Consider the following 25,485-nt stretch of genomic DNA (forward strand, 5'->3'; position numbering starts at 1 on the left):
TTCCTGGGAACTGTTGTTTGTTGAAGGTGCTGGGAATTGTAGCTCTGTGAGAGAGAAACATCAATGCCAGACGTTCAGTCTTTTCATGACTTTTTAGCAGCCATGGGCCTATTTATTTAAAAAGGTATTCGGCTGCAACAGTACAACACGCTAGGGAGAAAGCCTCATTGGACACAGTGAGCCTTGCTCTTGAGTAAACATCCACGAAACGCGTTGTGAGTGTCAAATCAGGTAATAGAAATGGTCTGTTAACGCAGACTTTTAAAAAGAGAGTCTTCAAGACGCAAGTATCTTATGAAGTGGGTTGTAGTCCATCAACGTTTATGTCTCAATAAATCTCTCAGTCTAAAAGGTGCCACAAAATTCTTCACTGTTTTTACCAAAAAGTCCAATCTAGACCCTGTATGATTGTCAACGGTAATTAAATAACTTGAGTTGTTTATATAATTCAGTAATCTTATTTTATAACTCCCAGCATTATGTTTTATATTTGTGGTCAGTTGACTGTAAATAAAGATTGATGACGATACTAAAAAGAATGAAAGCAAATTATGACTATTAACTATAGCCTAAAAGACCACAGTAATCAGTGGTGGCTGCAGAAATCACGTCCTCCTATCCTGACCCTTCTGCTCGGGTTCTTTTTCCTCCAAAAAGGCTCCAAAGCTATCTTGGTGAATTAATCTCAACAGATAAGGAAAAGAATTTTTGTTCTCATTAAAAAAAAAGAAGTAGTATTAAAAAGTACCATGACATCTATATGGCCCCTTTCAGGGACTACATTCCACCTTAAAAAGAGAATAAGGGGAAGGGTCGCAGCACATCTGCTTTGTGTGCAAAGGTCCCAGGTTCAATCGCTGACATCTCCAGGTAAGGCTGGGAGAGACTCCCTACCTGAAACCCTGGACAGCTGCTGCCAGTCACTGTAGTCAACACTGAGCTAGATGAACCAATGGTCTGATTCAATATAACAGCTTCCTATGTTCTAACCCTGAGCTAGTGGACACCCTAAGATTAGGGAGAGTGAGGCAGCCTCCTCAGGCAGCTGATTTTGGGTAGCATCAGAGGACAACAAATCATCATCTCTCAGGGAGAGGTTATTGTGGGATTTTCTGCGTCAGGTACCAAAATAAATTGTCCTATACACCTTTAATCAGGGGGACAGGGACACCATTTGCTGTTCCACCTCAGGCAGCAAAATGGCACCTCAGGTTCTTCCTGCAGTACCTTAATTGGGCCCATTTGCTAGATGCACAAAGCTTTCATAAGATGCACAAAGAATGCAATTTACATTGTACACGGCATGCATTCCTGCATAGAAACTGACAGGTCATCTATGAGAAAATAATCATGGGATTCCAATCACTGCCTCTCGGAAGAATACAGGTAAAAGTTTATATGTAGGATTTTCTTGCATAACCACCCCCGCATAGTTTATATAGGAGTAGAATGGGAGCATTTCACATTGGGATTACTTAGCAGTTGGAACACATAGAGCAGGAAAAAGGAACCTGTTTTCTGTCAAGGGCCCCATTCCCCCAGGGGTTCTGTGTCAGGGTTGCATAGTGGTGGTGATGATGGGACACTCCTTTTTCCATTTTCCCCGTCTCCTTGCCACCCATATGAAATTAGGCTGAGGGCCACATGAAAGGGCCATAGTTCAATGGTAGAGCATCTGCTTTGCATGCAGAAGGCAGGTAGGGGTGGAAAAAACTTCCTGCCTGAAACCCTAGACAGCCACTGCCAGTCAGTGTAGACAATACTGAGCTAGATTGACCAATAGTCTGACTCAACATAAGGCAGTTCCCTGTGTTCCTAAAGTAGGTTGAGAGCCACATGAATGGGGAACCTGTGGCCCTCCAGATGTTTTTGGATTACAACTCCCAGCATCCCTGACCATTGGCTATGCTGGCTGGAGCTGATGAGAGTTGGAGTCCAACAATACTGGGAGGGCCTCAGGTTCCCCAACCCTGGACTAGAGGATTTTTCAAATGGTGTCTGAAAGTGCCCTCTGTGGTGATATTACTACTTGTCCAACTGTAAGTTCTTACTATGAACTTATCCAAATTTCTTTTAATTTATGAGTCAGGAACAATGTCAACACTTCTAACATATGCATTCTAGACATGCAGAGCTCTTAAACCATAATGGACTGTATGTGTACTTGTATGTGCTAACATGTACTTATTATTTTTCTTTTTGGCTGCTAGGATATTGTAATGTGTTTGGGTAATATTTGCAGAAACAAAAGGTGTTGAGAAATTCTCTCCCCTCACCCCCATTTAAATTGTGTCAAATCTTTACAAAATATACCATTGTAGAATCAACTCTACAAAGTTATAGCTGAAAAAAATTACTGAATCTTCACAGGGAGGAGGAATGTGCAATGGCATCTTAAGCCAAAGGACAGCACTATTTATGTAATTGGCATAAAATTAACATGAATGTAATGAATTCCAGGGCACTTCAAAGATGCATATTGCACAAGGATGCCATTTCTGCCACTTCCAGCATGAACTTTACATTCAGATCTTAAGAGTACATACTTGAACGTTACAGTGCAAAGATTGCTTTGATTCCAAATAAATCAGGATGAGATGTTCAAGAAGTAGGCATCAGTGAAATGAAATATTTTTAAAACTGCATAAAGTCTAGCAATTAAGACATATTAGCAAAAACACAAGAAGAGTTTTTTTGGGTTCTCATCAAAGCTCTGTCGAGGCCAGCATTCTGTCTCCTACGGTGTGCAGCATGTTTCCTCTTCAACCAGGACATGAAGGCAACAGCTTTCTCCTCTTATCTCTAGCACTTCATGTGTGTGCATGGACACTTGCATTAAGCTTTGCCAGATGAAGCCAGTCTTCTGGAGAGCAGCTGCTAGACAAGTGTGCTCTATTATGGAAATATATGTATGCAGAGTGTTTCAGTGGTCTGAGCTGTGTGTGTGCCAGTGTGTATAATTACCTTAGAAGCAGACTTTTACCCTGCATTTAGATCACTGAGACTTAGTAAAATAAGAAAAGCTACTTTATGTAGAGAAATACATAGTAGATAGGAAAGGCATACCTAGTTCTAACTAACTAACGAAGTTGGAGGCACAATGCCCAGACTTGCGTATTGCCCTCACGTTTCAGGAGAGAATACAAAGACAGAGATGTCTCCTCTCTCCTCGGACAGTTGAAGAAGAAGACAAGTAAGGAGGGGTAGGTCAGCTTCCCTGAGCATATCAGTTTACAAAGGAAGGAAGTTAGGTAAAGAAGAGCCAAGGTAAAGGTAGGGAAGCCTAGCCAGCTGGAAGACCCTAACTCTGTATTCCTTCTGAAATACAAACAAAGAGAACCCAAACAGGAGTTGGTCTTGCCCCACTTACAACAAAATGGGACTTATGTGATATATTCTAAATTAGGGGTAGGGCCATAGCTCGGTGGTAGAGCATCTGGTTTGCATGCAGAAGGTTCCAGATTCAGTCCCCAGCATCTCCAAGTAGGGCTGGGAGAGATTTCTTGCCTGAAACCCTGGAGAGCTGCTGCCAATCACTGTAGACAATACTGAGCTAGATGGACCAATGGTCTTTCCAGGTGTAAGGCAACTTTCTATGTAGATAAACAAGTGTTACCTGCAACAAAATGCGGAGTGCTCCTTGTTCAGGAATCAAGCATCTTCAGTCCATCCCCCACCCTCCTGCAAATAAAATAATCAACATCCTATGACCACTGAGCAAGTTCAGTTCTCAACAGACTGTTCCATTCCCCCCCCAAAAAAACCCACTATTTTTATACATCTGCAAGTCTCAGGATTCCCCCAAGCCTGCTGATACCTCCCTCGTGTGCAATAATGGTATTGTTCTGGTTACATAAACAACAGCATGCCCAGTCTAAATGTTGCAAATAGAAGGAATTATGATATTTAAGATCTTTAAGAGGGCTCAATAAGAAAAAAGGCTGAAATCAGTAACAATTTATACCCACAATATGATTTGTTTAAAAGCAAAGTCAATTTCCAGACAGTAATGCTTTTGAAATAAAAAAAGGTTTATTTAGACAAAGATTCATACTGAGAAACAGATCTCAAGCTATATGTAGAAATATAGGCATCTTTTAAAAATAGTCAGCAGTGGTCTCAAATGCTAGTTTCTAACAGCTATGACATCTTCCATACTAAAATTCTAAACAAGGAATTCATGGGGAGGCGAGGGGGGAATAAAGCAGGCAAGGTAAACGTCAGCAACATATAGGCAATACACATAATATATATTACCATTCATGAGGCCTTTAAGACCTATTAAAAGATAAGAATATAGATCTTTGGATCCTGACAAATTATAAAGTGCTTCACTAAAAAGACTGGCTTATTACAAGACAGCTTACATCCCATACAAAGAATTAGTTGCATTGCCAGCATTGCAGTCATTTTGCCCCACTGATGTCTGGCTGTTTAACAGTATTCAGCTGAAAATTATCAGTACAATTTCAGCTTTTCTATTGAAGATTCCAGTTATTAAGAACTGTCCAAAGAGTCTGAGTCACACTGCAAGCTTTCTGAAGCTCAAACCTGCAGAGTGTTGATTTGTTTTGTACGTTTGTACCACTTTGTCTCATGTCACTACCTAATTCATTCCTCCTTGGGAATGAATTAGAAATGAACTCCATGTTTATATCAAAGTGGATTATCCCCTGCCAAAATGGCCAACCCAGGTTTTGGCAGTATAGTTTTCCCTCCTAGGGTATATAGGTATGATATTTATGCAGGGGAAATATTACATGCCTGCCATCTTCCTTGATGACCTTTTAAAAAAATTATCATCATTCAGATGCACACAGATAGCACAATGAAGGAATGCAATTGCCTGAATTCATACTAACAAAAAAAAGTTCCTGTCTTGCATGGATACATGCATTGCCATTTGTGCCTTCACATTCCCACAAAGGGAGAACAAAGAGAGAGGATAAGGACAAAGGTTCCTCCCACACACAGCAAAATGAGAAGTATGGAATCAATAATTAAGGTTTCTCTTCCTGTACACATTTTGTCATCATGTACAGTTCGAATGTGAAGATTTGCCCAATTATATGGAGCAGTACACTTTGAACCATGTAAACACTGCTTCCTATGGCACCAACACTGATCTTCAAACATTCACTACAGGGTGCAGGGTGGTTGTTAGCCAATACTGCAGGGTGGTTGCTACCTAAAAATCAGGTTTAGCGCAGTGGTGATCTGCAGAAAACTCAGAATACAGGCCAGTCCTAAGAAGAAATAATGACAGAAAATAAGAGTTTACTATTTCAAGAGGTATTGTTAGCAGTAATAAATGGAGATGCCAAGAGACAAACCTCAGGGTTCATACAGATGCATATCATCTGAGCAGTAAGCCTGCTGTGGAAGTGATCTCTAGATTAAACTAAGGGGAAATAGATACTGCATGGTTGAAACAGACCTCAGCTGTGCTCAGTGCTGATTGTCTGGAACTGGTGATGTCAGCAACCCATCAACAGTTTAAAAACGATTTTGCTTTTTTATTATTAAAAGGGATGAAATGTATATTTGCACACAAATGCACACTCAATGCTTTGAAAGTTAAAAAAAAGTCTATCTGCCTGAAACACAGGTGAGAGGCAACCCTGAAGACTGAATCAGCACTTGAATCAGTGGTGTGTAAGGCTGCTCTCTTCACAGTGAAGGTGGATAGAACCTGGACTCACCCCAGGAGAGCAAACACCAGATGAATCCTGTTTTTATGATATGTTTTGTTGCACTTTCAATGTGTCCTTGTCAAAGGATGTCACAACTCTTGAATGAAGGAGATATCCAAAACTCACAGACATTATTTACTCTGTTGATTTTTATCTCCTATTGTGAATATAAATTGGATTTTCAAGCTTTTCCTGCTAATTTAATATAAAAAGACACTTGATGCCTGACAATTTCGTTAACAGTTTCTGCACCAATTGTCACTTGTTACCCTGCAACTATGAGAACTAGAATGGACCATAGGTCTCACCTGAAAGGTGGTTTTCCTAGGTATCGTGCCAGGAAGGCGGATTAGGTAGGGTCCTGGAACAGGTGGGGAGGGTTAAGGGTGAAGAAGTCTAAACTTCACTGTTGGGGCTGAAAGAAAAATCACCCTCACAGACAAAACAAAAACTTATACCAGTCCCCACAATACACCCCTACACACACTAAGCACACACAGTAACACACACTATAGAATCAATCAACTCACTTATACAGAACAGGAGACAAGGATAAAGACAATAGCCTCAGACGAAGGCAAGAATGAACTGGAGTGGGACCAGAAGGAGCAGCTGGGATCCTGACTCCTTTGCATTCTTGCCTTCGGACGCTAGGAGGCACTATATAACCCACATGATGGCATGCTACCTGGGGAAAAACTTTGGTTTTCTTTCCCACATTCAAGAGCTTCATCACATCTAAATAAAAGAGCCCCCTGGCTAAGGGGAAAGTGCTTTATGAGGTTTGGGTACCCTATTAGTTGCAAGTTCCCTATCCCTGCTCAGGGTTGGTGATTTTGTAATAGAAGTGCATTTAATATTATTATTATTATTTATTAAATTTGTATCCTGCCCTTCCAGTAGGAGCCCAGGGCGGCAAATATAGCCCTGAAGTTTCATAAGAGTAATACAAACTTCTTGCAGCGTTTTTGTCTGAGGTTCCTTCATCTTTCTAAGGCAATTATGTTGAATGGAAATGGAGCTAAAGTCAGACCAAATCTTCCATTCATTGATGGCTTCTTCATGTCTTCGGGATATTGAAACGTGAAATTTTGCAGGAGGCTCACAAACATCAAGAAGAGTTCCATCTTGGCCAGTTGTTCTCCCATGCACACACGTTTTCCTGAAAAAGAAAACAAAAAGGGTTAGATAAAAGAGAAAATATTTTAAATAAATAGTAGCATTGGATTCTTTTTAAAAAAAAGAAATAAGAGATTCATGAAGTGTCCTATCATAAAAAGCCTTTAGAAATCCATTAAGATTTTTTAAGCACAAAGCTCCTGCCCCTTAAAAGAAGAACTGGTATAAGATGATAATCTCCTTAATTTAATTTTCCAGCATGTTTTTAAGTTTGAATATCATGTTATTCTTCATAAAGCCCCAATTATGTTCTAGATACAGTTGCTGTATTGATTGCCAAGTTACAGGTGAAGAATAAAGAGTCTCATCATCCATTAATGTATGAGCACAGTACAGCAGGGAAGGTGCTTCTGTTTCACCCATTACCCTGTCCTGCCTCCGTCCCTTCCCAAAAGTGCTCAAAGAATGAGAGGGAAAGGTGGGCAGCTCTTAATGAATACGCCTGACATCCCCTAATTTTAAGCCCTATTATTCCCCTTCTAAGTTATTATCAATATTTAATCAATCATTATCAATCAATATTTAAAATGGGCCAGCACAAAAGGTAAGCTCTCCCCTCCCTTGGGGAAATTAAAGCAGTACTCTCTGTATAGAAAAAAATTATTTTATTTATTTATTCCATTTATATCCTGCTCTTCCTCCCAAAATAGCCCGGAGCAGCAAGCACATCAGTATCATTAAAAACATTCTAAAAATAGTTAAAAACAATCACATTTCTCAGGCAATGATATTTCACGGTCGCCAGGAACAGAAGCCTGGCTGAATATTAGATCTATGTGAATCAAGAATCACCCTAGTTCCTCAATACTTCAAGGCATATTTCAGCTGATTTTTTTTTTGTAAAAGGAGGGACAATTCTCCAACATCAAAATCCTTCCCATGCAACAGCTGCTGTTTGTATTGGAATATGGCCAGAAGATGGAGACCACTAATATGTGTCTCATACAGCAATAACTCCTATAGCACAAGTGGTACAAGAAGCTTCCTTCAGACAAAGAACGCTTTGTGAGCCGGGACCTGCCCCCTACCGAACAGCAGCCTTATACAATGAGGCTACACAGCCATTTAGGGAACCATAGTTCAGTGGTAGAGCATCTTTTTTGCATGCACAAGATCCTTGGTTCAGTCCTCAGCATCTTCAGGTAGGGGTGTAAGAGACATTTGACTGAAACCCCAGAAAGCCACTAGAGATGGGGGAGAAATTCACTTTGGTTCATATTTCATGCCAAATTTATCAAATTTGCACTTTTCGAAACAATATGAGAACAGAAACACAGCCATCCTTTGAAATTCACACTTACCCAAATTTTGCAATGCAGTTCTCCAACTAAGCAATGCTTGCAAAAAATCATATATTATTATTTTCTTTATTTATTACATTTATCCCCCTCTAGGATGCACACCTTAACGTGGTGAGGGGGTTTGAGAGTGCTGAAGAAGCTGAGAGCAATGCCATCAGGAGTCTAGACCAAGAGGCTAGACTCCTAGCAGGGGCACCCAAGGCGGAATGGTCAAAGCTGAAACACCAGACTAAGATGCATCCAAACTCAGAGGAAGGCAATGGTAAACCACCTCTGAATACATCTTACCATGAAAACCCTATGAAGAGATTATCCAAAATGCAACACGAGATAGTGCTGGAAGATGAGACCCCCAGGTCAGAAGGCATTCAACAAGCTACTGGGGAAGAACAAAGGACAAGTACGAGGAGCGCTGTGACTAAAGATGCAGCTGGGTCAAAGCCGAAAGGAAGCCTAGAGGCTGATGCACACAGATGCGAAATGAGAGTCTGGAGTTGTACTACGCACACAATAGGAACATGGAATGTGAGAAGCATGAACCAGGGAAAGTTAGAAATTGTCAAGCAAGAAATGGAACGCATCAACATTACAATACTTGGTGTAAGCGAACTAAAATGGACGGGAATGGGACATTTTCAATCAGGCAACTACAAAATATTTTATGCAGGAAATGAGAAATTAAGAAGAAATGGGGTTGCTTTAATAGTGAGAAGTGATGTAGCAAGAGCAATTAGGAGCTACAACGCAAGGTCTGAGCGAGTTATATCAATGAGATTAAACGGGAAACCTATCAACACAACCATCATCCAAGTTTATGCTCCAATGGCAAATGCAGAAGAATAGGAATTCGAGAGATTTTACACGGAAGTACAGGAAGAAATTGATCACACACTAAAACAAGATGTGCTGATAATCATGGGGGATTGGAATTCAAAAGTAGGGAACAGAGAAGAATTAGGAATTGTGGGGAAATGGGGCCTAGGAGACAGAAATGAAGCAGGAGAAAGACTTAGAGAATTCTGTGAAGCCAATAATTTGTTTCTTGCAAACACATTTTTTGAGCAACTGAAAAGAAGACTGTACACATGGACATCACCAAGTGGTCAATATAGGAATCAAATTGATTATATAATTAGTAGTAGAAGATGGAGAAGTTCCATACTTTTGGCAAAAACAAGACCAGGAGCAGACTGCGGTACAGATCATGAACTGGTCATATCAAAAATCAGAGTAAAGCTAAAGAAGAAGAACAAACCAATCATGGTGCCAAAATACAATTTAAATAACATCCCAGAGGCATATAAAGATCAAATAAGAAACAGATTTGAGGCTTTAAACTTAGTTGACAGAGAACCAGAAGAACTATGGAATGAAGTCAGAGACGTTATCAGGGAAGAATGCAAAAAGACAATACCTCTAGTTAAAAAGAGAGAAAGACCTCAATGGATGACTGAAGAAACTCTTAAAATGGTTAAAGAGAGAAGGAAAGCAAAAGCAAAAGGAGATAGAAACACAGTCAGAACCCTAAATGCAACAATACAGCAACTAGTACGTAGGGACAAAGAGAACTATTACGTTACTGTACAGAAATAGAAGAGGACAACAAAAAGGGTAGAACAAGAGCCCTGTTTCAAAAGATTAGAGAAATGAAAGGAAAATTTAAACCAAAAGTAGGGATGTTGCATAATCAACAGGAACACACTGACTTACCAAGATGAAATAAAAGGAAGATGGAAGCAATACTCTGAAGAACTCTTTGATGCAAGGATGACAGATTCATTGAAGGAGGAACTGTATGATGAAGAACCAGAAATTTTAGAATGCGAGGTGAAAGCTGCTCTTAAAATACTTGGAAGAAACAAATCACCAGGAATAGATGGCATACCGATAGAGTTGCTACAAGCTACTGAGACTGAATCTGTCCAAATTTTGACAAAAAAAATCAAGAAATATGGAAAACTAAAGAATGACCCACAGACTGGAAGCGTTCCATATACATCCCAATTCCAAAGAAAGGGGATCCCAGGGAATGCAGTAATTATCAAACTATTGCCTCAATATCCCATGCAAGTAAAGTACAGGAATACCCCGATTAATGGACCCTCATTTAACGGACCCTCACAATTGCAGACATGATCAATACTCCACCATACCCCATTTAAAGTACACACGCTTTGCAATTACAGACACTGATGGAACGCCCGAACTTGCGTTCCACGTGCCATGTGTGTTGCGAAGCGTCATCTCCCTGTCATCTCCCGTAGTGTTCAGAGCGATCAGAGCGACTCTGAGCGACTGCTGACCTGAAGGTTCTCGTTGTTTACAGTAAAGATCTTATTTAAATTGTTAGTACTAGAGTACTGTACTGTACTTTACTCTGTACAGTACAGAGCAATCAGAGCTCTGCCTGCCCTGGCCTAGGTCGGTGGTGGCAGTGTGTGTGTGTGTGTGTGTGTGTGTGTGTGTGTGGGGCACCTCATGCTCTTTACTGTAGATCCCCCTGATTTCATTGTATATATCTCCATTGTCTAATTTTATACCTCTCCACTGTCCCCCATTGTCCCATCTTCCTTTCCTGCTTTAACTGATTGTGATAAATAAATAAATAAATAAATAAATAAAATTCTGTAGACCCCGATTTCATTTTATACCTCTCCATTGTCCCATCTTCCTTTCCTGCTTTGATTGTGATAAAAAAATAATAATAAAAAAATAAAATAAAAAAATCTTTAGATCCCCCAGATTTCATTTTATACCTCTCCATTGTTCCATCTTCCTTTCCTGCTTTAATTGAATACTTTTCTCTCTGTTTCTGCCCATCGTTAGTTCTGGCTTTTGCCACTGCTGGCTTGTGACTACCAATAGCGTGTGTGTGGGGGGTGTACTGTATTGGTATTGTTTTCCCTTGCCTTCAGTACAGCACAGTACAGTACAGTAGTACTGTACAGTATTACAGTACATAATGGCAGATATAAAGAAAAGTCATAAATCTGTCACCTTAGATATGAAGCTTAAAATTATTAAAATGTCTGATGAAGGTGTTCCTCAAGCTGAGATAGGCCGAAGGCTATGCTTCACTCGAACTACAGTTAACACGGTCATGAAGAGCAAAGAAAAAATTCTTGCAGAAGTTAAGAGTGCTACGCCAGTAAACACAACAAAAATTAGAAAAAGGGATAGTGTTGTTGCAGACATGGAGAGACTCTTAATAGTTTGGATAGAAAATCAGACTGCACGCCAGGTTCCTGTAAGCCAGGCAATGATTCAAAGTAAGGCCTTAAGCCTATTCAATGACCTGAAGGCTAAGAAAAGTGAGGCAGCGAAGGATGCCGAATTTGTTGCAAGCAGTGGATGGTTTGATAGGTTCAAGAAGAGGTCTACCCTACATAACATTAAAGTGCAAGGAGAGGCAGCTGCTGCAGATACTGAGGCTGCAGAAAGCTATCCACGCGACCTTGCCAAAATTATTGAAGAGGGAGGCTACTCCAAGGAACAAATTTTTAATGTGGATGAGACTGGGCTGTTCTGGAAAAAGATACCTGCAAGAACCTTCATCGCAAGAGAGGAGAAAACAATGCCAGGCTACAAGGCAGTTAAAGATAGAATAACCCTTCTGTTAGGTGGCAATGCCTCTGGTACCTTAAAGCTAAAGCCTATGCTAATTTATCGTTGGGAAAACCCTAGAGCTTTGAAGAACTACGTGAAAACTAGACTTCCAGTGCATTGGAGGTCTAATAGAAAAGCATGGGTGACTGCAGCGATTTTCAAAGATTGGTTTGACACCTGCTTTGTACCAGAGGTGAAAGCCTATTGCAAGGGCAACAATATCCCTTTTAACATTTTGCTCCTTGTAGACAATGCTCCTGGCCACCTTTGAACGTTAGATGAACTGAACCCTACCTAACATTCGAGTGGTATTCCTACCACCGAATACCACCTCACTCCTGCAGCCCATGGATCAATGTGTCATAGCCACCTTCAAGTTGAACTACTTGAAAAGAACCTTCAGTAAGTGTATTGCAGCAATAGACAATGAAGAGGGAACAGGGCAAGAAGTCCTAAAGAAATTTTGGAAAAGCTACAACATCTTGGATTGCATCAAAACTATAAGAGATGCTTATGACATCAAGGAAACAACAATGAAAGGGGCCTGGAAAAAATTATGCCCACAGTTAGTTGATGATTCCAAAGGCTTTGAAGATCCTGTAGCTAATGTTACTGAAAATACTGTAGAGATGGCAAGGCAGTTAGAGCTGGAAGTGGAGCCAGAAGATGTTGCTGAACTTATGGCGTCCCATACTGAACCCCTCAGCAATGAAGATCTTCTGGAACTTGAAGAGGAGAGAGAAGAAGAAAATGTGCGGGATGAGGATGAGACCATGGAACAGCCTGAAGGCCTAACTTCAAAAATTCTCTTGGAAGCTTTCCGTCATCTTGATAGCGCCATGGCTCTTTTTGAAAAGCATGATAGGGACTTTGAAAGAAGTTCCAAAGTCAATGCTATGATTTCGGGGACTTATGCCTGTTACAAAGAAATCTACAGGGAAAAGAAAAGAGCTACAGTTCAAACCTCCTTAGACACCTTCTTTCGTAAAAGGCCAGCAGCAGCACCCAGTCAATCTCCCAGACCATCAACATCCACTGAAAGTCCATCTCTAGCATCGGCATCAGCCCCAAGCCCTACTCCTACTTCAAGTAGTCCATCCAAATCGCCAGCAAGAAAGCGTCTAGCCCTTGATGACTCAACTTATGAAACAGAAGATAAGCCCTCTCCTTCATCCTTCCTGCAATACATGTAAATTTTTGTTCATCCATTTCGCATCTGCCAGCTGACATTAAAGGTAAGCTTACCCTTTTTCTTAAAGGGTTTACAGTATTTTATTTTATGTTTATTTTAGTTATAAATGCGTTATTTACATCAGTTATGCCCATATATGACGACTGCAGTGCAGTACATGCATCGATAAGTGAAAAAAAGTAGTGCTTCACTTTAAGTACATTTTCACTTTACATACACGCTCCGGTCCCATTGCGTATGTTAATGCGGGGTATTCCTGTAATGCTCAAGATTCTACAACAAAAGCTCTTACCATATATAGAGCGAGAAATGCCAGACGTCCAACCTGGATTTAGAAAGGGAAGAGGCAGCAGAGATCATATCGCGAACATATGTTGGATAATGGAACAGACCAATGAATCTCAGAAGAAAATCACCCTGTGCTTTATAGATTACAGCAAAGCCTTTGTCTGTGTAGATCATGAAAAACTATGGAATGCTTTACAAGAAATGGGGGTGCCACAGCATCTGATTATCCTGATGCACAACCTATACTCTGGACAAGAGGCTACTGTAAAGACAGTATATGGAGAAACCAATTGGTTCCCCATCGGAAAGTGTGTGAGACAGGGATGTATTTTATCACCCTACTTATTTAATTTATACACAGAACATATCATACGGAAAGCAGGATTGCACCAAGATGATGGAGGTGTGAAAATTGGAGGGAGAAATATCAATAATTTAAGATATGCAGACGATACCATACTACTAGCAGAAACCAGTAATGATTTGAAATGAATGCTGATGAAAGTTAAAGAGGAAAGCACAGAAGCAGGAGTACAGCTGAATGTCAAGAAGACTAAAGTAATGACAACAGAAGATTTATGTAACGTCACAGTTGACAATGAGGACATTGGACTTGTCAAGGATTATCAATACCTCGGCACAGTCATTAACCAAAATGGAGACAATAGTCAAGAAATCAGAAGAAGGCTAGGACTGGGGAGGGCAGCTATGAGAGAACTAGAAAAGGTCCTCAAATGCAAAGATGTCTCACTGAACACTAAAGTCAGGATCATTCAGACCATGGTATTTCCGATCTCTATGTATGGATGTGAAAGTTGGACAGTGAAAAAAGCGGATAAGAGAAAAATCAACTCCTTTGAAATGTGGTGTTGGAGGAGAGCTTTGCGGATACCATGGACTGTGAAAAAGACAAATAATTGGGTGTTAGAACAAATTAAACCAGAGCTATCACTATTTATTTTTATTTATTTATTTTTATTTGTTTCATTTTTAAACCGCCCATAGCGAGTGGCTAAAATGATGAAACTGAGGTTATCATACTTTTGACACATAATGAGAAGACATGATTCATTATAAAAGATAACAATGCTGGGAAAAACAGAAGGGAGTAGAAAAAGAGGAAGGCCAAACGAGTGGATTGATTCCATAAAGAAAGCCACAGACCTGAACTTACAAGATCTGAACAGGGTGGTTCATGACAGATGCTCTTGGAGGTCACCGATTCATAGGGTCGCCATAAGTTGTAATAGACTTGGAGGCACATAACAATAAAACAACAAAATTATATTTATATTCCGCCCTTCCTCCCAGTAGGTGCCCAGGGAAAAGTGTGCATAAAAATGAATATGTTCCTGAAAATAACATACAAACATGCATTACATGAGGAGAAACTGCTTGCAAAAATGTGTACATTAGTGAAAATGGCGCACAAAAATGTGTTTCGTGGTAGAAATTCTCACTAAAATTCTAGAGAATTTTCATGAGGATTTCTTATAAAAAATCAGAAGTAGCCTTTGCATGGTTTCCCATTGAGATCTTGGCGTTCTAGTAAAAAAAACAGAACAAGGCAAATCTGACAAGATTGAAATCTGCTTTCCCCTGTAATAAAATATACGGGGAGAGAGAGAGAGAGAGAAGCAAGCATTTATCTGGCTCCTTTAAGACACTGAGCATACAATATGTAATATACATGGTTTTAAAGATCTACTACTATCAAGAGACTATGCGTGTCACCATAATATTCCCCTCAAATACAGTTAAGTTAAATTACCAGTTCCAAAAGGAATAAATGTTTCTTTTTTGATGAGCTGGCCATTTTCATCCAGAAACCTTGCTGGGCAGAAATCATCGGGATTCTCCCATACGTTGGTATCTCTGTGCACGGACCACAAGTTAGGAATGATTATGCTGCCCTTTGGAATAGTGTAGCCCTGGAGCACTTTAAAAAAAACATACACATAGCCAGAGAGTTAACTATATTAATATACTGCATTTTCCTTACAGAAAGATTTTACTTATAAATCTTTTAATCTCTGTCCACAAAAATCAAAGAAACATAAAAATCCTTAAGTCTGAGAGGACTGGACTTTTCTCTTTTTTACCGCAAGCAAGAGTTTGTGGCAAATTGTTATTTCAGTACTGTGTGAAATTCCTATATGCAATTTAAATACACAATTGTGTATTCCTATATGCAATTTAATGTGTTATGGGCCTCTCTAAGAACATGCAGGACAAGTAAAAACCTCACATAGCATAGGAGATGAAAAATGTGCCCAACACAGCCCTCTTGGCACTAGATATCACACACTACTATGTAAACACAGGAGTTGCTTGCTTCAGATTTGTCAGCCACTAAAGGATGCCATCCAACCCAAAGGTGGTGCATACTCCATGAAGCACTACTGCAATCAGTGCTACAGTTTACTTCAGTTCAAAACACGTCCTTGGTGACTCAACTAGCTGCAAAAGTAACTCATTAATGACATATCTACAAAATGAGAGATACCTGATGCACTTGAGCCTGATCATAGGTCATTCTCATATCAGCTCTGGCAAAGAAGAGATAATGGTGAATTTGTTTGTAAAATTCCCAAAACTTCTGCTCCAAACCCTGGAGAGCAGCCATCAATCAATATTAAACAAGATGGGCCAAAGGTCTGGCTTAGTATAAGAAAGCTTGCTATGTTTATTTCTAAGCTTTTTTTCCTACTGCACAAGCAGCCAGCACACCGTCAGCCCCAAACTAGTCAGTAATTTGTCCCATAATATACTATTTGCAGGGCTTTTTTGGTGACAGTACTCACAGGTACGGAGCAACTGCACCTCTTTTTTTCCTGCTGATGCGTGGCATTTTGTGCTGGCAACCATAGCGCTTTTATCAATATATGAGTACTGGCATCTCATATTTTTCTTTTACCAAAAAAGCACTGACTAGTAGCATATGGTTATGAAGATCTGAAAGGAGCCAGTATTTATCTTCATTTTCTATTTATTTTAATTTTTTCTCATATATTCTTTTCTAGAAACTACCTAGCTCCTTATTAAATCCCATATGATCAACTGCACAAAAACTTATTTCGCACTGTATAATTTTTTTTGCGCTGTACAAAATGTGTCTAGCTGCACATTAGAATAAACCTTGTTTCTAGGCTTCCCTAGTTTAAATTCCACAACTCCAAACCAAGCTCAGCTAGAAGGCTTGGTTTCCAAAAGCCACAGCCCTTTATTCTTTATTTATTTATTAAATTTATATCCCACCCTCCCAGTAGGAGCCCAAGGTGGCCTTGTCTCTTCGACTGTCCCATTTCTAGACTGAATTCATACATACTACTTAAAACACTTTTGAGTTTTTCTCCTATTCTTGTTGTGCTGGTGTGAATGACAGAAATACAGTTATAAAATACTTGAGTTGCAATAGATTTTTTTTTTTAAAAAGCACATGATTAATGGCCACGTGAGAAAGTGGCTTTGCAACTATATTTCAACAGGGCTCCTTTAACAGGACAACAACTTTCCTGTGTTTTGTGTGTCAGCTGTAGACAGATATGTTTAATCTGAACACACACACCCCATCTTATTTTGCAATATAGTACACCCAACACAGTTTGGCAAAAAAATATATATCTTATTCTACTCCTATGGTCCCCAATGTAGCTCCTGTGGTCACCATGGGTGTCCTCTGCCATCCCCTGCCCCTCCCAATTTTTATTTTTAAAAACTATGTTTTGAGCCTCTACTTCATAAGTTAAAGCAGAAGCAAGAAAAGCAAAAGTGCACATTGTTCAAATTTCAGTTTTCCTTGTTTCTCTCCAATGTGCAATGTGCAGCTCTCAGCTAAATGAATTTGTGGCAAAAGGTGAGAGCTGAAGCCCACCAAAAAGCATACCTGTACTTTCTGAGGCCATTCGAGGAATAGACAAAGGGACGACCACTGTCATCCTTTGAACTTCCATGATAGTTGCTTCTGTGAAAGGCATGCGTGCTTTGTCAGCAAGGGAAGGTCTATTGCATCCAATGACCAAATCAATTTCTTCTTGAACTTTTTCTATGCAGAACAAAAGACAGTAAGATAAGCATTAGAAGAGATGGGGGCAGGTTGACTCATCTGTAGCCATAAACAATAATGTAGGATGACAGATACGAGGAATACGGTCATTCATGCAACAGGCTTATGGAGAGGTTTGCAATGCCATTCCAGACTGGGCCAGTTTTGGGGGTGTCCTTCTTCTGTTGATTTTGTCCTTCTCTGTCATAAAAATTACAAATTTTGAAATAATACTAGATTTAAAATAAGTATAAGCAAAAGTGCTTTTTAAAAAGATGGCTTTATAAAACTTACGTTACATTAAATTAGGTTTCCATGATGACATCACATGCTTCTGGAGTTAGGTGGCAAGGCTTTAAAAAAAAAAGATTGCACATACCATCCCCCCCCCCAACAAAATCAGACTTTTTGCAATAAGCAAAGTGATGGGGAAATACACTGGAAACTGCGTGAGAACAATTGCTTGATGTAACTTTGTCTAACCTCCTTGCAAGCAAATCAGAAAGAATGCTCAACGAACAGGTTGTCTGGAAATGACCTCAATCACAAGTAAAATAAATGGGACTCTCTTCGAATTAAATTAGAACAGGAATGTTCTACTGCTGCAAAAATTTTTATGGTTAAGGGCACTATTACTACTTTTGGAGAGCTTTCGCAAGATGAAGACCAAACATGACAGACTGCCTGTGGTTACACCGCTATCTTTGACATTTATGCTACAACCCATCTAACATACAATCAAGATGTAGCTGTCTTTTTTCTAGAAGAAACTAAAATAATATACTTTTTTGGGGGGGGGGGAGACAACTAGCATTAACAATACTCCAGGCACTAAAATAAACTGATCTGGTTTTCTATTTGACCTCATTTCAGCTGCTCTGAACATTTTTGGAGTCATTGCAGAAATGCACATTCAATTCCACATTTTGACATGTGCAAGCATAAGAGGAAAAGACTATGTAGCTAGCTTTAATGTGCCTTTTGCTTTACACTTCTTTTAGACTTTTACTCTGTGTTTTTCAGAGCCTGGAGATGCCATGATTGGATTATTCAATTTCTGCCAGTCCCACAGTTATTTAACAGCACATTTCAAATCCAAGATCAGCTGGGCTGACAGAGTTTTGATATGGTGGATCTTGGGCTTTCCCAGCTGAGCTAGGGCTATGCTGATGTAAGTCGCTCACCTTGGCTCATCCTGCAGAACCTAAGTTGGAGTAAGTCCCCAAAAAAGGGCATTCCAGGGGCATGGTGGGACAGAGCAAGGAGAGACTTACACCTATTCCAACCCTCTTTCAGTTCAGTCATATGACGTAGCATAAAAAGGCTGGCAAAAAGAGTGATGTAAGTAAAGTTCCTCCTGAATGGAGTTTGGAACAGAGATAACTTATGCCGGCTTAATGCACGCCAGAGTCACTTACACTGGCTTTCTATGGTTAAGACTGCTCTGTAAATCATAAACATCTGGAAACCCAAGCTGAGATGGGCATTCACAGCCATCACCTACCCACACCAGCCTCCCTCCTCCGCACATTCAGAAATGACTATGCAGGATCCATCTCATATTGCAAGTATATTTGGTCTACCACAAGATGTATGTTTTCCCTCTATCTGTTTGTTAAATCTCTCCATAATCAGTGTATCTGTACCACACTTGGCCAGTCCAATTCATAGTGGCATTTAAGGGCAAACCAAGAAATATCCCAGAATGCCAACAGCTATCTGGTTTTCCTAACCACATATCAGTATATCCAAAGTGCAGTACACTGAGTTGCAGTTGCAATACTCATCACAGATATGTGATTTAGAGGTCAAAGAGGCTATCGTGGAAAGAGAATATGCCATGCATTTAAAGCAGTATCATGTCACTTGAAAAAGGCATGGTGTCCCCAAAGAATCCTGGGAAATATAGTTTGTTAAGGGACCTACAATTCCCAGAGTTCACTGAGATGAGGGGTTAATTGTTAAACCACTGTGTGAGAGGAATAGGGGTCCCCTAGAAACTCTCCACTCCTTTGACAAACTACAGTTCCATGGATTCTTTCAGGGAAATCCATGACTATTTAAAGTAGTATGATACTATTTTAAAACTATAATGTAGATGGGGCCTGACTAATAGTTGGGATATAGTAAAAATGTTAAGTAACGTTTGCTTTAATAACACTAAGGATATGTGAGCCTAGATCTCTGCCGCAAGATAACCCTGTAACGAGTAAGCCCAGGTTCTGTATCTAGAATAATTTATGAAAATTAAGCCCACACCTTCATTTACTTAAAATCTTCAGCCGGTTCTAGCTGCAAAGTCTGGATTTTTTCGTAGAATTTGGAGAGGTTTTTTAATACTTTCAGAGTGATGCAAGAGGCACTAATTCTGTTAACAGCTTCCTCCTTCTTTGCTTCTTGCAAAATATGTTACGCCCTACAAGCAAACCAAGAAGCCTATTCTCACTAGAGATGGACCAACCACCCATGGCTGCATCAATTTGGCTTGGAAATAACAACCCCTATCTGCAATTTGAAGTAGTACAACCCATTCCACCACCTCATTCTGCTGCACGTGTAGACTGGGCCTTACTCAGCTCTACTGAGACTGATAATTTGTGTAACGTATTGTGGCAGACAATCAAGCTAAGATGAAATAAAAAGCTATCACGTGGTTATAACAATTGGTCAATCATGCAGATAGGCACAGTTGTTTAACCTTGTCCTTGGGTGAAGTCCGAATGCAGTCCACTGAAGGACAAGAAATGTTTTAACTTTGAGATATTCAAATGTGGATCAGTTTCACATATGGATGACACCAAAAATGGTATGGTGTTGGTGGTTTTCTACTGTGTCCCAGGCAGGGCTCTACAAATTCCCCTCACCAGCACAAGAGCTATTTCCCTTCTGGCAAGTTTCTTCCTCCTTCCTCCTCCGCTCACATTCTCCCTGAAACTACAAAAAAAGTGACGATGGGGGAGGTGCCTGACCCGCACAAGATCTGTTTGTTCAGAAGCACTCTCTTGGCCTTCTGTAGACAAACATGCAGAACAGCAAGGCCCAAGCAGAGGTCATGGAGAACAGGAACATTTACAGTAAATGCAGTCTTCTCCTGGGGGCTTTTCTGAGGCTGGCTTGATAAACAGTCCACAACAAGAGTATCCTTTTCAGGCAGGTAAGTACAAGTCAAACCTGCAACAAAATGTTGCAGTATAGCCTAATTGTTTTATCCTCTCATCCCCACCCGTCAGGAGTGTTCCTATTCAAGTTTCAAGCCAGGCCCTCATGCCTTAAGTCCAGGATGCTATAATAAGCCAAGGATGAGGAAACTGTGGCCCTCCAAATGTTGTTGGACTACAACTCCCATCATCCTTGACCAGTGGCCATAGTGGCTGAGACTGATGGGAGCTGCAGTTCAACAATATCCGGAGGACCAGGTTCCCCAGCTCTGCTATAGGGGGCTCAAGAAAACCTGTTTTTCTTTTGCTACTCTCAACATTCCGTGGCTCCTGGAGAACACCAGGTATGTCCAGTACTTTTACAAAACTCTTTTTTGTGTGGTGTGTGTATTATTATTATTATTATTAACATTTATACCCCACCTTTCTTTCCATGATAGAAACCCAAGGCGACTTACATAAGGTTCCCAGGTGGTCTCCCATCCAGGCACTGACCAGACCTGACCCTGCTTAGATTCAGCAGGGAGCTGGCCTAATGTGCCTTCAGACCATAGCCTGGGAAGTTCTGCATACCTCAGGGCTCACTCAAGCATGCCAACATCTTTCTGCTTCTTCCGCAGTGGCCCCATTTTGGCTCCTTTAAAAACTTGGTAAGAGTTCTCCTGGATCAGACCAAAGGCTCATCCACTCCAACACCCTGCTTCCCACAGGGGCCTACCAGATGCTTATGACCTGAGCACAACAGCATGACTTGAGCACAATAGCCCTATCCCACCCACCCCCACCCGTTGTTCCCTGGCAATTGTGATTTAGAGGTATACTGCCTCCAACACTGGAGGAAATATAAAGCCATTTTGACTAGTACTACTCATGGAGAGCTTGTCAGCACAAGGGCACTGGGTTCACTGTAAGAGGTGGCAACTGATTGCTTGCAAGGAAGATTAGCTCAAAAGGTGCAGCTAAGACCAGCTTCTACGCACAATTCTTTCCAGCAATGCAGACCCCTGTGGAAAACTCCCCTGAAACAGAAAGTTTGAAAACAAGAAGCTTAAGAGGAAATCCAATTCAGAATTAGCCACAGGAGAAAAGATGCCATTTACTTTGTTCTTGTGGGTGAAGTGACATGTAAAGCAGGCTCCATTTTAGGGTGTTGGATGTAGTGTCTGTGCCTGCAATAAAGAGGTCTGCAATGATAAAAAATAAGTAGTCATCATTAAAGCTGCTTTCATGGTCCGTCTTTTTTTCCTCATCTGCATGAAGGAGATACATATCAATGAAGTCCCGGGGATTCTGAGCATCCAGGCTTTCCCTATGCTGCTGAATTATCATCTTCAGGAAGGCTGTGATGTCCAGCACATTCTGCCTGAACTCTCGGAAAAGGCCGAAAGGGAGGTAGTAGAGCCAAGGGCAGATGTTGATCAGAAGGATGTTTCCATTCAGGCAGACCTCCAGAGAACGCGACATGAGCTCCAGTAAGCTCTTGAATGCCTTATCGTCGTAGTCAAAGCGCCTGCCCAACGCCATAGAGCAGATGATGTTGGACACCGCATTGCCAATAATGGGGAAGGGGTTAAACTGCTCCTTTCCATGCTTCAGGATTTCTGCTTTCACATACTTGAATTCTTCAATAATTTTAGGCTCCAGGCTGTGCTTTCCTAATCCGAAGTGGCGGAGAGTCAAAAGACAGAACTTCCTCTGTTTCTTCCATACCGGGCCGTAAGGTGCAAACACCACACCTGGAGAAAACGAAAAGAAAAATGCTGAGATCTGAAACTGTATCTTCACAATAGTTAACACTGTTACCAAGATATCTTGCCCAAGGCCACCCAATGGACTTTGGAACCTAGCAAGGGTATGAATACAGATTGCCCCAGCTGAAATTCCCGCAGTGGGTCCCATTCTACTGCACTGGCCTCTCTATCAGTAAGCAGCTGAGGAGCTACAATTTATAACTAGGGATAGGTGCTTTTGTCCATTTTTGTTTCTCATTTTTCCAATCTTCAATTCTCCACATTTCCACATCAGTTTAGGATTTCTTAAAAAGCCCTCATCAAAATTAATTAGCATTTTTCTCTTAATCTACACATTTTTGCATGCCATTTTACACATTTTTGCAAAGCAATGCTCCCTAACAGAACACATTTTGGATGCTATTTTCATGAATATATGCATTTTTATGCACACTTTATCCCAAATATGCATTTTTGTGTAAATTTCTTAGCAGCTAGAGCACTGCGTTGCAAAATCCAAACAAATGTGGATTTCAAAGGATGGCTGGGTTTTAGTTTGGAAAATGTGCATTAGATAGGTTCACCTTTCAATAAGTCAAATTTCACCCCATCCTACTTATGTCACACAGCACAGTAGGGTAGATCTGTTCCGTTCATGTCTTCAGGACATCATACGAGCAACTGTTAAGGAAATATGCACAGATCCTCAGCATCTGAGCTGCGTGTGTGCCAGTGTGTGTTTTTACCTAAGTAGCAGGCTTTTACCCTGCATTTAGATCACTGAGATCACTTAGTAAAATCAGAAAAGCTACTTAATTTATAGAAATACATAGCAGATAGTTAGAACTACGTATACCTTTCCTAACTAACTAAGTTGGAGGCGCAATGCCCAGACTTGGGTATTGCCCTCATGGCTCAGGAGAGAGAGCAAAGACAAAGATGTCTCCTCTCTCCTCAGACAGTTGAAGAAGACAAAGGAAGGAGAGGCAGGTCAGCTTCCCTGAGCATATCAGTTTACAACGGAAGGAAGTTAGGTAGAGAAGAGCCCAGGTAAAGGTAGGCAAGCCTAGCCAGCTGGAGGACCCTAACTCTATCTCTCTTCTGTAATACAAACAAAAGAACCCAAAAAGAGTTGCTGTTGCCCCACTTCCAACAGCGACTGTCAAAATAATTCATTCTATGTGCTGCTGTTGAGAGATTTCTGGTTGCCTGCCTGTAGACCTAAGCACACTTCATAGGTAACAGATTGCATTAAACTTCCAATGTTCCAAATGATATAGAGATTATTTTAAAAGTAGCGAGTAAGGGGGAAGAGAGAAAAGCAGAGTACAAGATAAAATAAAACAAAAACTCAAGCATCTAATTAGCCTTGAGCAAGCTACAAAGTTCAACTTACATCCCTGGAATATGCATGCTTCTTCAAGATGTTTTGATGAAGACAAGAACTATCACCTCTGTCATGGGTGGATACAGGAGCCCAATCAATGGGGTGGGTGCCTGGGTTAGCAGGCATGAGACAAGCCACTGTAACATATGAACCCTTTGGAGATGGGAACTTGGGGCAATTCTCATTTTGACTAGGTAGGAGAAGAGGCATAAATTGGAAACCTCTCCTCTTGGATTCCTGTCAGACAGATTAATTAAAGAGAAAACAGTATTGTATGAAGTGTGGGTGTTGTTGGGTGACACTAGGGCATGACAACCTCCACAGGCACTAGGTACATTTCCAGGATCCAATTCCCAACCCAGGACAACTGATCCCAGCAAAGTATACTCCCTTGCCAAGGTTGAGCAAACCAACAACAACCTACAAGGTAGTACTTAGGCTGCCACCGCTCCTTAATCTGAGTAACCACTCTGAGTCAGGGGAAACCCAGAGCCCAGAAATAGTTCTGCCAGGGATTCCCAAAGACAAGAGCCAAACAGGCACTCCTTGTCCTGGAGCCCCAAGCAGCCCCAAAACACGACAGTCAGTGGTCAGTGGCCAAAGTACAAGATTCAGAGCCAGATTTCCCCTCCTGCAAAGAACTCACATGGGTAAATAAGAAGTAGCTTTATTTGAATAAAATATAAGTGTACAATTAATAGCAGCCAAACATTCCTTAAAACCCACACCCAAAAAAGGGGCTTAGGTAAAATACGGAGAGTTCAGACAGAAACCAAAATAACAAAACTAACTAATCTATTCTACTTACTAGAAGAGGTAGTTGTTGAAAATCTCACCTCTCCTCAGAGAGGCATAGCATGAGTAGTGAAAGGCAGTGGAACCCCACTCAGGTAACCACCCATCTAGATGAAACCCAGGGGAACAAAGGCTATAGGTTTCACCCCCTATTCTTAAGATAAAGATCCTAGCAACAGACCATACTATCTTGGCCAATCAGGGGGCTTTCTAATGAGGTAATGCTTCTCGAGGCTTTGCACCTAACAAGCCCCTCCTCCCCTCTGTTCTCAGGCCTGTTTGACCTTGGTACCAGGCTCTTATCAGATAAACAGGTGTATCTTCTCAGGCCTCCTAATTAACTGCAGCTGGGAAATGAAACTGGGATTTTCCCACTCACTCTGAGGCCTAGCTCTGCACAAGATGAAATCCCCACAATTCCCTGGATCAGAGCCATGTTACATTGAACCATTCTGAACCATTCTGACAAGTTCATGACAGAGGTGATGCCTGGAAAGTGCCTACCCCATTTTCAAGTAATGGCATCTTTGTCTAATGACAGGCAGGATTTGCACACACCACTATGATGTATGCTAATGTATTTTAGGTGCCTGCCAGGCAAAGACATTCTTTCCCCACACTTTGTGTATTATTTGCCACCCTGGGCTCCTGCTGGGAGGAAGGGCGGGATATAAATAAACCAATAAATAAATAAATAAATTTGTTTATTCTGCAACTATTGTAAACTGTTTGCATTGATTATTGTTCTTTGTACTGTGTTTTATGAGTTACTGGAAATTGCCCTTGAAAATGATTACACCTAGGAAAAGTTCTACACCTAGGAAAAAGTCACCAAGTGCACAATTATAAGATGGGGAAAACTTGGTTCAGCAATACCACATGCAAGAAAGATCTTGGAATTGCTGTAATTCACAAGATGAATATGAGCCAACAGTGCAATGTAGCTGCAAAAAAAGCAAATGCTATTTTAGGGCGCATTAACAGAAGTATAGTGTTCAAACTGTGTACTAGTTCCCCTCTATTTGGCACTGATTAGGCCTCATCTTGAGTACTGCATCCAGTTATGGGCATTACAATTTAAAAAGGCTGCAGACAAACTGAAATGGGTTCA

At 40.7% G+C, this 25,485-nt stretch overlaps 1 protein-coding gene across 3 annotated transcripts in view; it reads right to left on the minus strand.

Annotated features, from left to right (window-relative positions):
* Positions 1-4,010: 4,010 nt before the first annotated feature.
* The window catches only part of LOC133364562 (cytochrome P450 2U1), a 31,767-nt gene continuing 10,292 nt past the window's right edge, over positions 4,011-25,485 (minus strand). For 2 of the 3 annotated variants that reach the window (XM_061585440.1, XM_061585438.1), the window contains exons 2-5: positions 21,563-22,198; positions 17,146-17,304; positions 15,031-15,198; positions 4,011-6,855 (exon numbers count right to left, since the gene is read on the minus strand). In XM_061585440.1, coding sequence (XP_061441424.1) covers positions 6,677-6,855; positions 15,031-15,198; positions 17,146-17,304; positions 21,563-22,198 — 1,142 coding nt within the window. In that variant the 3' untranslated portion in view covers positions 4,011-6,676. The remainder of the gene's footprint in view (positions 6,856-15,030; positions 15,199-17,145; positions 17,305-21,562; positions 22,199-25,485) is intronic. The other variant, XM_061585439.1, reaches the window with a different exon arrangement.

The sequence above is a fragment of the Rhineura floridana genome, chromosome 9 (assembly GCF_030035675.1).
Source record: "Rhineura floridana isolate rRhiFlo1 chromosome 9, rRhiFlo1.hap2, whole genome shotgun sequence".
In the NCBI taxonomy this organism is placed as follows: Eukaryota; Metazoa; Chordata; class Lepidosauria; order Squamata; family Rhineuridae; genus Rhineura; species Rhineura floridana.